Source organism: Megalobrama amblycephala, linkage group LG10, assembly GCF_018812025.1.
Source record: "Megalobrama amblycephala isolate DHTTF-2021 linkage group LG10, ASM1881202v1, whole genome shotgun sequence".
Classification (NCBI taxonomy): Eukaryota; Metazoa; Chordata; class Actinopteri; order Cypriniformes; family Xenocyprididae; genus Megalobrama; species Megalobrama amblycephala.
The window spans coordinates 19489363-19504915 of NC_063053.1; the positions used below are offsets into that span (position 1 = coordinate 19489363).

At 34.7% G+C, this 15553-nt stretch overlaps 1 protein-coding gene across 2 annotated transcripts; it reads left to right on the forward strand.

Annotated features, from left to right (window-relative positions):
- Nucleotides 1–2649: 2649 nt before the first annotated feature.
- On the forward strand, nucleotides 2650–14415 carry vstm4a (V-set and transmembrane domain containing 4a). 2 transcript variants are annotated; one of them, XM_048205232.1, is made up of 8 exons: nucleotides 2655–2930; nucleotides 3741–4136; nucleotides 11421–11474; nucleotides 12008–12115; nucleotides 12301–12334; nucleotides 12438–12562; nucleotides 13004–13062; nucleotides 13909–14415. In XM_048205232.1, the coding sequence occupies exons 1-8, from the start codon at nucleotides 2879–2881 to the stop codon at nucleotides 14068–14070; spliced, it is 990 nt and encodes a 329-aa protein (XP_048061189.1). In that variant the 5' UTR covers nucleotides 2655–2878; the 3' UTR covers nucleotides 14071–14415. The 2 variants fall into 2 exon arrangements, with proteins under 2 accessions (XP_048061191.1, XP_048061189.1); XM_048205234.1 differs by lacking the exon at nucleotides 11421–11474 and having other exon boundaries at nucleotides 2650–2930.
- Nucleotides 14416–15553: the final 1138 nt, after the last annotated feature.

The following is a 15553-nucleotide window of genomic DNA, read 5'->3' on the forward strand; positions in this document are numbered from 1 at the left end:
CAGAAATTTTCATCACGGTTTACTGATACTGCATCTGAGAAGCTGGTGGGGAACGGCAACAGGCTATAATATGTAAATAATCTAGGACATTAAACAGTCCCATTTCCACGCTAGGTCTTTTTTAGAGTGCCACAACGCTGGTCCTCTGCATATCCAGTGGTATAATTATAAAACCAATTAACTGAGAATAATTTGCCCTAATGGCAGAGCCAATAAACAAACAAACTGAGCGAGTGATTTAATGGAAGGGTGTCTTTGTGTTGCTTTGTTGCCTTGCGAGTGGCCCAAATGAGTTTAACAAGAGCTCCCTCGAGATGCTACATATACCAGAGATATGAGAGAGCATCTCTTTTTGATTTCCCCTGATCCTCGACTACCATTAAAAACTTTAGGAGGCGTCCGTGGAGGTCGATCTAGTACCTTACTGTACACAGCACTGACCATACCAGAGATGTCCATAGTAGAGACCGGACCCGAGGCTCTCGTGTTAGCCGAGATGTTGTTGTGTGTGTTATTCCTTATCTCCCGCTGACTTGTGTATTACATTAACAAGCCACTTACTGATTGACTGAGAGCTTCTCTCCATGAGCCCTTTTAATCTACTCTGATATGAAATGCATGATTTCGCTGCAGGAGTCAGATCTGCGGGTGGGCGATGTCTTAAACTGTAATTGAATAAGTGTAAGAATTACTGTGTCTTACAAGGGTAACATGAAATGAGTGATAACCGTTCACCCCTTTTTGATTGGCGCACACACACTGGTTTATACACATTCAGTGCAATTGGGGCCTTATATGTAAAATGTCATCCAAAATATAAGGTTCCAGGCTGTTAACAAAGTGAACTATTTTGTATCTCTATGAACTATAAAAGCCATATATATATATATATATATATATATATATATATATATATATATATATATATATATATATATATATATATATATATATATATATAAAATCATAAAGTGATTCTCATATTTGCGTAACTGAGTGAAAGGATCTGGCATCTACTGTGTTGTAGCCACATGGAGTCAGTGTAGAGTCCTGATAGGAGGAATGAATGTGGTTTGTAATTATTTTACAATGAATTGAGTTTCTCTTGCATTTTGCTGGCCTGATTAACTGGTTAATTAGAATAAAAAAAACAGGTGTTTTGCAAAGAAAAACCTGATAGATGAGCTTGAAAAAATACTAATTTTAACTACAGATGCAGTGTCACTACTTGTATTGTCTAAGGCTGTTTGGAATACCATCACATCATACTGATACTTCTATACATGTATGCTTAGATTGACTACAGATTTCCAGTATGATGAAATAACCAGATGTGGTATCAGCTGTGATCAGCTATATATATATATATATATACACACACACATATACACACATACATATATATATATATATATATATATATATATATATATATATATATATGTATGTATATATATATATATATGTATGTATATGTGTGTGTGTGTGTGTGTGTGTTAAAACTACTTTTAATATATGTTCCATTTGAACATAGCCAAAGATGGGAAACGTCTGATTTATGTAGAGACCGACTGATTCCAGCATATCAAAGTTTATGAACAACTGGCATTTTCTTGCACATGCTCCTTTGGTTGAGTTCAACATGTTTCATATATTATTGTAGACCATGAAATTCTCGACAGGCTTTGTCTCCAGACAGCATCTTACAACATGCTGTATATATGCTTTAATTTTTTCCTTGATCCAGTAAGAATAATGGAACAATTTTTTTCCCCCAAACAATGCAGAATTAAAGATAAAAGCTGAAGTATTGCAGTGGCAGGACACGTGTTAAGCTGTAGCCCTATACTCTGTTTCTATATATAAGCACATTGTGTAATTCAACTCCTCTTGGCAGCAGTTCTCAGTAGGAGAAACCACTAGCTCAGCACATTACCCTACCCAATAAACCATTATGTTTCAAACCACGAGATGGGTGGACAAGAACTGTGTGCTGAAGACAGAAAACTGCATTACAACTCCAGACCGTGGACATATTTTCAATAGTCAAGGTTTAAAGGAGTTTACACAAACATCTGTCATCATTTACTCATCCTCGTGTCATTCCAAACCTGTACGGCTTTCTTTATTCCATAGAATACAAAGTATGGAATTTGAAAGGCATTTTGGTCAGTTTGTAAATTGTTACACAGATTTTATATATATTATGAATTGTGCATGATTTATATGGACTATAATTTTATGATACTTTAATGATAATTTTGCATCCTTTATAAAGCTTAAAAGCCCAGATCATTGTAACTTCATGGAAGAAATTATTAAATACAATTAAAATATCTCCTTTGTGTTTAACAGATGAAAGTAAGTCATACGAGTTTAGAATCAATTTTTGGTTATTCCCCAAAAATGAACTATTCCTTTAAATTCGTTTTCTGCTTAAATTTTTAAATATAGTATGAATAACAGTAAATGGTGGGTTTTGGACTCTCTGAACAGTGAGACAGGCCACTGTCTTCACTCATTATCTAAGCTGAGTTCGTAAACCCCACTAAAACCTGGCCGCCGCTCCTACTTTCGTATGCTGTAGGTCCAGCTGAAAATTTGTGTTGCTTCCAAAGGTTCTCTCAGGAAATGACATTTCCTACGTACTTTTCACTGGCAGGGGGAGTGATTCCAGGATCGAGAAAGAAAATGAGTGCGGGTGAAAAAAGAAAGACTGGGAAAGAGGGGTGTTTCTAACTGGGAACAGAGCACGCACTGTTTCAGATTACACACACACAGTGAGAGGGAGAAAGAGAAAGAAAAGGAGAAAAAATCCCAAGGACTCCTTTCTTTTCTTGACGTTTAGTTGAGTTTATGGAGCCTACGGGTCTGCAAAATGAAGCTCTCCGCTGTTGCGATAGTTCTCCTGACTAGGGCTTTTTTTGGAGGTAAGAATGCGTTTTTGTTGGCCTTTTAAAATGCAATGACGAAACAATGTCAGTGAGATGATTTTTCAGACAACTGCTTCACGTTTGTCACTCTTGTACAGTAACTGCAGTGTTTATCTGCATAAAACTATTTTGCATGCTTTAATATTTTTAAAAAGTTAACAAAACTTTCAAACTTTTCTTTACTGACCTAATTTTACTCTATATTTGTGTATTTTTCTCCAGTGCATATTGCAAAATATGTTAGACCGCATTGTTTTGAACAGTCTTAGCTAAACAACTAGACATCTTCAGGTCTCAGCATTATTAGTGGGGCTTTTTGTTTATGTCCAAATCTCTCTTGTGATGTGGTTTTTGGATCGAAAACAGAGCCCCGGCTGACCCCGGAGGGACTCGAGTAATTGGGACACAACATAAACACGGCAAAGGCTTTTAACAGCTGGATACAATCTTTTTGTCGTGTTCCCTGCTCTATCCTCTAGTTCAATAAGGCAGACAAATGTTTTCCACCTGTAGTTTCTGTTTGACAGAGCATATTGAGCCCAGATGCATTCAGATATTTTACACCCTTTAGGGGTCATGGATTTGGGCCAGAATAGGAGATATCACCAATGAAGCTCCAAAGAAAACTGAAGAATAAATATAATTTATATTATACAATTTGCGATCTTTTAATTTTTCTTTTTATGATTAAAATATATTTTATTTCTCTTCTGTTTGCACTTTTAAATTAGGAATGATTTTCTTGGATTCTAGTCAATATCACATTCTCTATTTAATATAATAATTTTTTTAAAATTCTTTTCCCAGAGCTGAGTGATGCATTAAATGTGTCCGTCACCCCTGGGCCAGTCAGCATGTGTATGGAAGGAGACAACATCACTTTGTCCTGCTTAGTGTCTCAGAGAAAGAGAAGCAGCAGTGTCCTGGTGCTTCGTTGGCTCTACTTCCCCACACCTGAAGACGAGAACCTCGTGGTCAGGATGGGCATGAAGAAAGCCAAGTATTACGGCAACTACACCAAGCACTTTCCCCAGACAAAGTTCCACCTGTGGGAAGAAATGGACGGACAAATCTACCGTCTGCTGATCCTGAATGTGTCCCTGAAGGACGGGGGCAACTACACCTGTAAAGTGCAGGAAATACGGAAGCACAGAAACAAGTGGAGGGCCTCGTCGAATGGAACAGGGAGCATGGAATTACGAGGTAACTTGAGGATTTTTTTAAGCTGTGTCTTAAATGATGTAAAACACATTATGTACTCAGCCATATAGTATATGAATTCTGAAGACTAATTAATTCTGGAGGCTTGGCTCAAATTAATATATATACATATATATATATATATATTCTCCTTTTACAGTTGACATATCCATGGCACATTTTCTCATTTGGTGCTGTCGTCCAAGCACCTAAAAATTACATATTGCACATATTATACAAATATTGAATCATACACTCTAAAAAATGCTGGGTTAAAAACAACCCAAGTTGGGTTGAAAATGGACAAACCCAGCAATTGGGTTGTTTTAACCCAGCGGTAGGGTTAAATGTTTGCCCAACCTGCTGGGTAGTTTTATTTAACTCAACTATTGTTTAAAAATTACTGTATTGCTTAATTAAAATTAACCCAAAGTATGGAAATGAACATTTATTAATGTTCAATTAATAATTATTAAACAATAAACATTTATTAAATTGATTATTAATACATTTATATTAATAAACTATTAAACTATTACATTTATATTAATAAAATATTAAAGCTTATTAATAAACATTCACCTTTTGTCTATTATTGTTGCCTCTAATTGCATCTGGTTTTTAATTTCCCAACTATTTTGGGTTTATTTTAAGCTAGCCATATAGCAATTTTTAAACAATAGTTGGTTTAAATAAAACAACCCAGCAGGTTGGGCAAACATTTAACCCAGCCGCTGGGTTAAAACAACCCAATCGCTGGGTTTGTCCATTTTCAACCCAACTTGGGTTGTTTTTAACCCAGCATTTTTTAGAGTGTAATTGTAGTGTGTTTTCATTGTGGCTACATTCACCATTTTGATATTTCAGTCAAGCTAACTTTGTGGCTATCTGCTTTTGTTGTATACAAAAACAGAGTACTATGTACTACTAGTACAATCCAGATGTTTGGACACTTCAACATTCCCTTCATCTGAATTGTATTCGTAAGACCCTAAAGTATACTTCAGTTATGACACGAAAACCAAATGTGTAGCCTTTCAAAGTATACTCCATTTGATAGCATGCGTGAACACAGACGGTCGACGCGTGCACACTAGAAAGTTTAATTCTTGTCCATTGTCTGTGCTTTTTCTCTCCAGAAGGTCGATACAAATGTACTTTTTTAAACAAGATTTGCTTTTTTTCTTAACCCCTTCTCACACTGTGGGCGTCAGTTGTTGTTGTGTCTTCTGTAATTTATTGTTGTTGTTAGACCACCTCCTCCATTTCTTTTGAAAAAACTAATTAGTGCAAAAAAAAAAAAAAAAAAAGCATGTGCGAAGTGCGCATACAGATTATGCGCGGTTAGAAAAACTGCACAATGTGAAAGCTTTTTATGGAAGGAAGCAATATGGAGTATTGGAGTTTAAAACTAACCATTTAATTCAGAGTCTATAGTCACTAGTGCCAGTGAACCATGTGGTTGAGTTGGATGTGGTGGAAGAGTGATGTCTTGCCACGGTCAGGGCTAACCACACAACAGCTGTTTCCTCCAGTTCACTAATCCTTCAGTTCATCCAACTCAGGGTCAATTCCAATTCCACAATTAGTGACAAAGTTCATTGTTAGCTATTTGTAAACCTCTTTAACAGAGGGGATGGTCTGTCTTTTCAGAACATCACAAAAGAGAGACTATATCAGATTCACATAGTGACATTACTCCATGTCAGCGGTTCAAAGCCCAAATCCAAATAGTTTTAGAATGGTCCATAAAATTTTCAAATAATCAACAAGAAAATGAGGCGTAAACGTTCCCATTTCTCACGTTGTAGCCTTTTCTTACATGCTATCTTCGGTGTGTTTGTAAGTCTCAGGGTTCCACCTTCCTCATATATACATCATTTCCACTATAAATGTGTTCTGGGCCAACGCAAACAGACCGTGAGGCTGTTAACGAGAGCAACCTGGACATGCTGTGGGGACAGAGCGAAGAAACTTGGCAGAGATGCAACTGAAAACATTTACTCTGGCTGCATTATGAGTTTTCCAATGGTGTTCGGACAGCAAGAGGTCCCCAATGCCTCAGCGTCCGCTGGATTAATCATCTGCCTGATAAACGGCAATTGCCTGATTCTAGCAACAATAAAGAGAACAAAGAAGTATTTCTTTGCACTCGAACGGACAGTTCACTCAAAAATAAACATTTTGTCATTACTGCCATATGACGTTCTTTCTTCCATAGAACACAAAAGGAGCTGTTCTGAAGAATCAACTAGAGCTTTAAACTTTAAAAAACATGTAAACAACACCATCAAATATCATTCATTAACATTATATAAAAGTATTTCATAAGACTTGTGTTATACTGTATATAATTATTCTGAAATCACTTTGTAATCAATAGACTAAAATAAAAATTATTGACTGATAATTTTCACCTTCAAGAGTTTTTGTCACAATTTTGTAAACTGGATCAGTCGAGTCATTTGAAAAGATCCAACTTAAAAGAATGATGCGTTCATGAATCAGACATTGCTTCTCTCATGAATGTGTCAGTGAGAACTAGGGCAGATGTAAAGATTCAATCCGTTTCTTACACAAAGCTATTATAGGTTTCAGAAGACTTGGAATATAGTGCACAAGTCATATTTCTTCTTTTATATTCCACTGAAGAAAGAAAGTCATATGGGTTTGGAACGACATGAGGGTGAGTAAATGATGACACGGATTTCATTTTTGGATCAATCATTTCTTTAAAGTATAGCTCATTGCTTTAGACTGTTAAAAAAGCAAAGTTATTTATTATGCTTCATCATTGGCTATGAATAATCATTGCATCTTTCTTTGTATAGTTTTCTTTGTAAAACTGATGTTTTAGAAGCTACACTCTAAAAAATGCTGGGTTAAAAACAACCCAAGTTGGATTGAAAATGGACAAACCCAGTGATTGGGTTGTTTTAACCCAGCGGTTGGGTTAAATGTTTGCCCAACCTGCTGGGTAGTTTTATTTAAACCAACTATTGTTTATAAATTGCTATATGGCTAGCTTAAAATGAACCCAAAATTAAAAACCAGATGCAATTAGAGGCAACAATAATAGACAAAAGGTGAATGTTTATTAATAAGCTTTAATATTTTATTAATAAAGTTTAATAGTTTATTAATATAAATGTATTAATAAGCAATTTAATAAATGTTTATTGTTTAATAATTATTCATTGAACATTAATAAATGTTCATTTCCAACATACTTTGGGTTAATTTTAATTAAGCAATACAGTAATTTTTAAACAATAGTTGAGTTAAATAAAACTACCCAGCAGGTTGGGCAAACATTTAGCCCTACCGCTGGGTTAAAACAACCCAATTGCTGGGTTTGTCCATTTTCAACCCAACTTGGGTTGTTTTTAACCCAGCATTTTTTAGAGTGTAAATCCAAAATTCTAAAAGTATTAAGTCTGTGAAATTGCTATATATTTAAGCAGTTTATTTTGAGAAGAGAGAAAACATGGTTTATTTTTTTTTAAAACCATTACATATAGCTGATGATTAATTTGAAGAAAAACACCAGCATATATGTCACTGATATAAAGATGTGGGTTTGAGGGATATAAGCAACAGAATATTACTGTAGGGTGTAGACAACCCCACTTTAACCAACTCTGAGACACAAAAATACAAGAAAAAAGCAAGTGAAAGAGTAAACAAACAAGAGGCAATAAGGAAGGAAATGAAGGTCGTAGGTTGATTTAAACTGGGGAATTTGTCTTGTACAACAAAACAATGTCAACTAGCTGAGATAGATACCTCATAAACATAGACCAAAGCAGGACCACAGAGCGGGGTTTACCACTTCAACCATCACTACAGCCACTGGGTCGGCCAGCAAATGACTTAATGCTTTTCCAAAACAAAAGCAGCACTTAAACATACACTGTTCCCCACCCGTTTGACTTCAGATGTAGTGTGCACTTTGTTCTCGAATGTTATTGCACAGTGTTTCTGTAGATCTGAAAATGTGCTGAACCCCTCAGATTAGCAGGGGTTTTATAGAATAGTTTTGACTTGAAAGAAAATGCAGATCAGATGTGTAACTGTATACCTGGTGCGGACGGAGTCACAGCCGTTCTGTTCGTCATTTGAAGCAGAGACAGTGCTAATGAAGTGCATGTGGGCGGAGAAGCACACCAGGGTCCGTTAGGGCCCAGAACATGGAGAGAAGCCGGATAAAAAGTACTTTGATTATCAAGGCTTCTGCAGGTTTTTTTGTTTGGAAGGGTTTCTCTAGTGCTCCTTTGTGCTTTTCAATGCTCTAGTAATTAAGAAAATTAATAAAGAAAATAAAAATGTGTGTAATTTTTAATGTTTAAATACTTTCTCCTTACTTAATATGCAGAGAAATCCATTTGTAGATTGATTTACCCTTCCGTTCCATTTCTTTAGCATTTTAACCTGCCCAACACAGCAACATTGACTCAAGCAATGGTGTTGGTTTGGGGGCAAAACTGTGTTTCTGGCTGACCAATGGCAGATGGAGGGAGTGTTCAGAAAATGTCATGTGGCACACAAATGACAGTTTTAAGATAGCCTATTATTGCGTTTCATCGTTCAATCATCTACATTTTATTGAGCTCATTTTTCGTTTTAAAGCAATTCTCTCCAACAGTGCCCTCAACATCTGTAAGCAATTTCCCCTGACCTGTTTAAAAAAATGCCATGCAGCAAGCATTGAAAGAAGAAAAATTAAAGCAAGAATGAGAGAAAAAAAAAATTATTTTCCAAGTATTCTCAAAAATCTGAATTTAGTTTCCCAGGTAAACAAATATCAACAGTAATTAGTAGTAGACTATGTTATTTAAATATTGATGTAATGCATGCTGTATGTATTAATAGCTGTTTATAAGCTTTCTGTGATAGATTTATTAAAGCCACATTTCTCAGGATCAAAGGTTAAGTATTTTTAGAGGCCGCTAATGCAACTTCCTTTTAAACAAAATGTCCTTGCCTGGTCATATTGAAGCCTCATCAAGCACAACCCTGCAAAAAAAAATCTCTACGGTATACAAGATGTTGGGGAGAATAACCAGGTTGAGACTTGAGCCAAATATGGAACAATATGATAGAAAATTTCATTATTGTCTGAGTTTTTCTTCTGAACTTAGATTGTAAAATTGCAATACAAATGTTAAAGGCGCCATAGAATCAAAAATTGAATTTACCTTGGCATAGTTGAATAACAAGAGTTCAGTACATATGACATACATTGAGTTTCAAACTCCATTGTTTCCTCCTTCTTATATAAATCTCATTTGTTTAAAAGACCTCCGAAGAACAGGCGAATCTCAACATAACACCGACTGTTACGTACAAGTCGGGATCATTAATATGTACGCCCCCAATATTTGCATATGCCAGCCCATGTTCAAGGCATTACACAAGGGCAGCCAGTATTAACGTCTGGATCTGTGCACAGCCGAATCATCAGACTAGGTAAGCAAGCAAGAACAATAGCGAAAAATGGCAGATGGAGCAATAATAACTGACATGATCCATGATTACATGATAATTTTAGTGATATTTGTAAATTGTCTTTTTAAATGTTTCGTTAGCATGTTTCTAATGTACTGTTAAATGTGGTTAAAGTTACCATCTTTATTACTGTATTTACGGAGACGAGCCATCGCTACAGTCTGTATAATGCATAAACACAACTTCATTCTTTATAAATCTCTCCAACAGTGTGTAATGTTAGCTTTAGCCATGGAGCACTATCAAACTCATTCAGAATCAAATTTAAACATCCAAATAAATACTATACTCACATGATCCGAAGCATGCATGAAGCATGCATGACGAACATCTTGTAAAGCAGGGAACGCGAGATTTAAAGGGGCCGCAGCCTGAATCGGTGCATAGTTAATGATGCCTCAAAATAGGCAGTTAAAAAAATTAATAAAAAAAAATCTATGGGGTATTTTGAGCTGAAACTTCACAGACACATTCAGGGGACAACTTAGACTTATATGACATCTTGTGAAAGAACGTTCTAGGGACTGGGAGAAGAATACAGTAAAATTCAGTGTTACCTTCCAATGTGTATCTGGTCAAAATTTATAATGAAAAAATGCTAATAGCTTTTGATTAATTTTGCTTATTTAAATGAAACTGGTCTTGAAAGATTTCTTGAGTCATACAGAGAACAATGATACCAATCATTGTTTAAAAAAAAAAAAAAAAAAAAAAAACTTCTTATACCTATCCTTTTACTTCCTCTAATCCCTCTCTATTGTAACTTATGATACTCTGAGCACTGCCTAAAACTTGTATTGTGAGCACTTCTTCTCTATTTGCCTCATCATGACGACTCGCTTGTTGTATTCCTCACTTGTAAGTCGCTTTGGATAAAAGCGTCTGCCAAATGAATAAATGTAAATGTAAATTATAACACATTCGGTCGAACTTACTGTCTGGAGTGTCCGCCATTTTGAATTTCTTTGAAAACCTACTTTTTCACACTCCTCCTAGACCACTGGTTCAATTTTCACCAAAATCAGCTCAGATCATCTACAGACCATGCCGGCAAAAAGATATTGTTGATTGAACCGTTCGCAAATAACTCATCAACAAATTCCATGGCGTGGTCAAGTCAAGTCACCTTTATGTATATAGCACTTTTTACAATGCAGATTGTTTCAAAGCAGCTTCACAGTGATAGGAAAATAATGCAACAAAGTTTGTTTTGGCTGTACAGCGGCTCTAGAATAAAATAGTGTCATTGCCCAGCTTAAGTAAGTTCAGTACTGATTCATAATTATGTAGAAATCATTTGTTATTATTTTAATTAATTTATCTATTCACCTAGTTCAGTTTGCATACAATGGTATCAATGCAGGCAGATCAGTAATATTTTTGAATATTAAGTGTTCCCGCAAGCCATCAGGTGACAGAATGGAGAAAAATCCTTGGGAAAATCCAGGCTTATCTTGACGTGGTGCCAAGATGATTCTGAGGCTGTAACTCTTCAACGCTTTTTCATATTGACAGTAAACTTTATATGTGTCATTGTCTTCACACTGACCACACAACATCAATTTAGTAACAATGCCATGTGACCTATGACAAAAGTGATAAGCAATTTAATCATATTAGAAGTTATTATATTATACTAAAATAATCTAAAAATGTCTTTAATTATTCATTGTTGCAGTTGCTCTGATGCTCACAGCCAACTCATTGTGCCTTTTTGTGGTTGGCTAATTGCTGCTTGCAGCTGTATTTTTACTTATGTCTCTCTCTTAATGTTTTCAGTGCATCATATACCAAGCACAGAAAAAGCTGATGTCATATGGCGCATGTTTGAAGGTATGCTGTTACCTAAATAATAAAATAGAACAACTTGTTATTTATTGCAGTCTGCAGTATGGTTTCTATCACTGATAAAGGCGCACATTTGTTTGTGCTGGCTTGGATCACAGTTTAGTGTTAGACAGCTTTTGGCTAGTGTTACATCTCCTCCCTTCTGGTGGAGAAAGACCAAACCAGATTCAACCAAGTGTAAACCAAATGCGCTCACAGTGTTTGGTTTATTTTTGTGGCCAGTTTTACCCAAGCTTTTATTGGAATAAATATTCTTCCTTGGTTTATGACACTTTCATTCACAACATTTACACTATATCATTACAAAATGCACTACATTTTAAATACAAAATAAAAAAAATTACATTATTGCAGGTGTAATTTATAGTTTTAATAACATTTGTTTAAAGTAAAAAAAAAAAAAAATGTAATACTGATGTATGATTGTTCGAGAATGTTTTCATTTGTTTTCTGCAGGGTTTTGCGCTCATTGTAATTTAGTGTTTATAGCACATTATTTTGCTCTGATCTTTTTTCAGATTTGTATTTGTGTGCTGTGCTCATCTGCTCTATCGGTCTGGTCTGTATTCTTGTCTTTGCCATGACTATCACATGTCAGCACCTGCAGCACAAACGAAGACTACGAGGTGATGAGCTTTTTACCCTAGAGTCCAAATTATTTACACAATACTTTAACAATAAAATGTCATCAGTGCAAAAAATCTATTTCAAAATTAATTTTTAAATGAAATAATTTTGTATGTCACAGAGTATTTATTTATTTATTCATTTGTTTCTAATGTTTTTTTATGCTTGTTCTGTTTTCATCTAGCCAATTATTACCTAGTGAAGTGCCCAGAAAACAGGTAAACCTCTGTAATATGATTTACCTCTGCTTTACTGTTATGTATGATTGATTGATTCTTAGATTGATTCTAAGGCTAACATTGTTCTGTTTTAAATATCCAGCTCAGGAGAGACAGTAACCAGTGTGTCCAGCTCCTCTCCTGCAATGCACAGAAAAGAGAAACGACACAAACCACAGCTCAGAGACGTCACTGAACCACTACCACCACCACAGATACCAGCTAAAGGTATTCAAACACCAATTCAAAGATGACTGTTTACATATTGTGTTATTAAAAATATTGGGTAACACTCTACAATAAGGTTCAATTCATTAACATTTGTTAATGCATTATGTATCATCAACCAACAATTAACTTTTTTTAATAGCATTTAATAATAAAGGTTAATGTTAATGTATATTATAAATACTCTATTGCATTTACATTTATGCATTTGCCAGATGCTTTTGTCCATTATTAATTCAATATACATTAATTACTGATAATTTAACACTATGTATTACTGTATGTAGAAATTAACATTAACCAAGGTTAATAAATGCTTTAAATATTTTTATGCTAGCTGTTTCATTAACTATTGTTACACTATAGAACCTTATTGTAAAGTGTTTCCATGAAAATATTGTAATTTTGTTCAAATTATGTTTTCTTTGGTTTGTTTTCTAGCACCTGTACCAAGAAAACCACGTAGAACCAAACTTTTAAAGCCACAACCTACAAAAATGGTAGGAATTTTATATAAGAGCATTATTTGCTTTCATGCTAAAATATTAAAAAGATCAAATGATGCTGATATGGTTTCATAATTGTCCTAAATATATTTATATATCTTGCTAAATTACTTTTATAATTTTTTAAAAATGTTTTATAATTAATTTTGAACGTGTAATCTTTTTATTGACAATTTTATAACAACGCATTTTCTTTAGCCCCTCAATTGAATTTTCACAGACTAGAAACATGCAAGAGGGAAATAATGTGGCTTTCTCATAGAGCTTTATGTTCGCCACAGTTATTGCTATACCTACCTCCATTTATGGGTGTTATAATTTTATTTACTATTATTGCTTTCCAAAGCGCGATTATTTATTTAACATGCTTGATTCTTATTAGATTAGTTTCCAGGGAAATCACAGAAATGCAAAAAAGCAGCAAAAAAGAGAAAATGTTTTATGATCCAGCATTGTGTTGTGAAATCCGGTTGTAATCTGGTTGGTCAGTGAGGACAAGCTTTTTGCCAAGGCTCTATAAAGAACAGTCTCGTTTATATGAGTGTAATTGATAGGGTATCAGAGGACATAAGTATGCTTCTGCTCTGTGTACTTGCGTTGTTTGCATTCCCTTTTTAGAAGTACTTGCTTTGACCATCTGAAATTTCTGCTTATCAGATGAAGTGCTTGTTCCTGCTTGAGTTACAACCGTCTACGAACAATCCTAAAATTATACATATAATTTCATGTTGTTCTGACCCCACATTCCCCAGTGAATACTAAACGCCCTCTTTCAGACCTCTGACCACATACTGTAGTCTTCACATATCTGAAACGCCCTGTTCTCTTCTCATCCTCAAGCCAAGGGTGGTAGAGGACAGTCTGACATACGCAGAGCTGGAGCTGGTGAAACCGAAGCCTGAGCTGAAAACAGATTCGACTGGATGTGCACAACTTGAGCCCAAAACAAACTGCACGGGGACTGTATACGCCCAAATACTTTTTGTGGAGAAGCAAGTGTAAATATGTATATTAAAGAGTTTCATACCAAAATTATTTATGAGATTGTTTAAAATATTTTTTACCTTACATACTGATGTTCTGGTATTTCACATATACTAGTATTACTAGTATAAATCTGTAATACAACAGCAGTTTTTATATATTTGGGCACATTTATGTACCTATAGATTTGAGACCTTCCTTTCTTTAGCAAAAAAGAAAGGATTACATTGTGAATTTAACTCCAAACATGCGTAATTTGATTATGCAATTTTGTAAAATATGTAACAAATTAAATTTTTTGCTATGTTGTATGAAATAAAGATTACTCCTCTAAAAGCAGAGGATGATACAGTATGAGCAAAAGAGCACTGATTTATTGTCTCAATTATGTCTGCTTAAACAGGCGGTCACAACATATTGTGTACTAAAGCATATCGAAGAATATTTAACCCTCTGATGTAACCATAATAACATATAAGATCTATAACCTTGTTCGTTGAAGTTTACTTTCCATAACTGAAAATACATGTGAGCTGTAGTAGACACCATGTATTAAAGATGTATTAGATATATAAATTCAACTCGACTCTATAAAAAAAATGCATTTTTACAATATTTTAATGCATAATATTTGTAAATAATAGTTGTTATTAATAAAACATTTTTATATTTATGAAAATTTGGAATTATAATGTAATTTTATATATTTTTAAAATAAATAAATGTTTATTACAAATATAAACATTTTAGATTTAGAAACAATAGGGACTTAAAGTATAGACACAATATGAATATGGATGTGAGTGTAGTGAAGGTTATCTATGCAATGGAGCCTTTGCTTCTTCAAACATTTCAGTAATAAAATCTGTAATTCAGGAGTGCTCATAATCAGAGTTGGGCAAGTTACTTCCAAAATGTAATACATTATATATTACTAGTTACTGTCATTTGAAAGTAATTAGTTACATTACAATATTACTGTCTCTGAATTGTAATGCGTTACACTACTTTTGCGTTACTTTCACCAAAATAACCACAGAAGTATGACGGCATAAAATGCTAAAATGTAGTTTATTGCTGCTCATTATACATCCAGTGGAGGGCGATGTGGTATCGCATAATGACTGTGTAGGCCAGTGATCCTCCAGGGCTCCTCCAGATAGCTTTAAATTAATTTAAATATATTAACATAATTCTTTAATTGTATTATTAATACATTAAATTAAATATTGCAAACACCACCTCTTTGCGTATTGTGCGATTGTTTCGGAGCAGTCCGCCGTTTCTCATCGCGCTGTGTAAAGGGCGTCTCAAAACACCCACGCGCATCAGTAACATAGTATACGCAATCTACGTCTCTCAGTTGGATAAAGAAAACCAGTGTCGCTATTAAAGTTTTGATGAATGACGATTGTAATGAAGGTAAAGACGACTACAGTGACATACAGGAGTTGTACATTAGGCATGCGCAAATCCGTTATTATTATTGATGCACAAACAA

Coding starts and splice junctions, on each gene's coding strand:
- vstm4a (XM_048205232.1), top strand. CDS start 2,879: ATGAAGCTCTCCGCTGTTGCGATAGTTCTCCTGACTAGGGCTTTTTTT. Junction 12,116..12,300: donor GCACAAACGAAGACTACGAG/GTGATGAGCTTT, acceptor GTTTTCATCTAG/CCAATTATTACCTAGTGAAG. Junction 13,063..13,908: donor AGCCACAACCTACAAAAATG/GTAGGAATTTTA, acceptor CTCATCCTCAAG/CCAAGGGTGGTAGAGGACAG.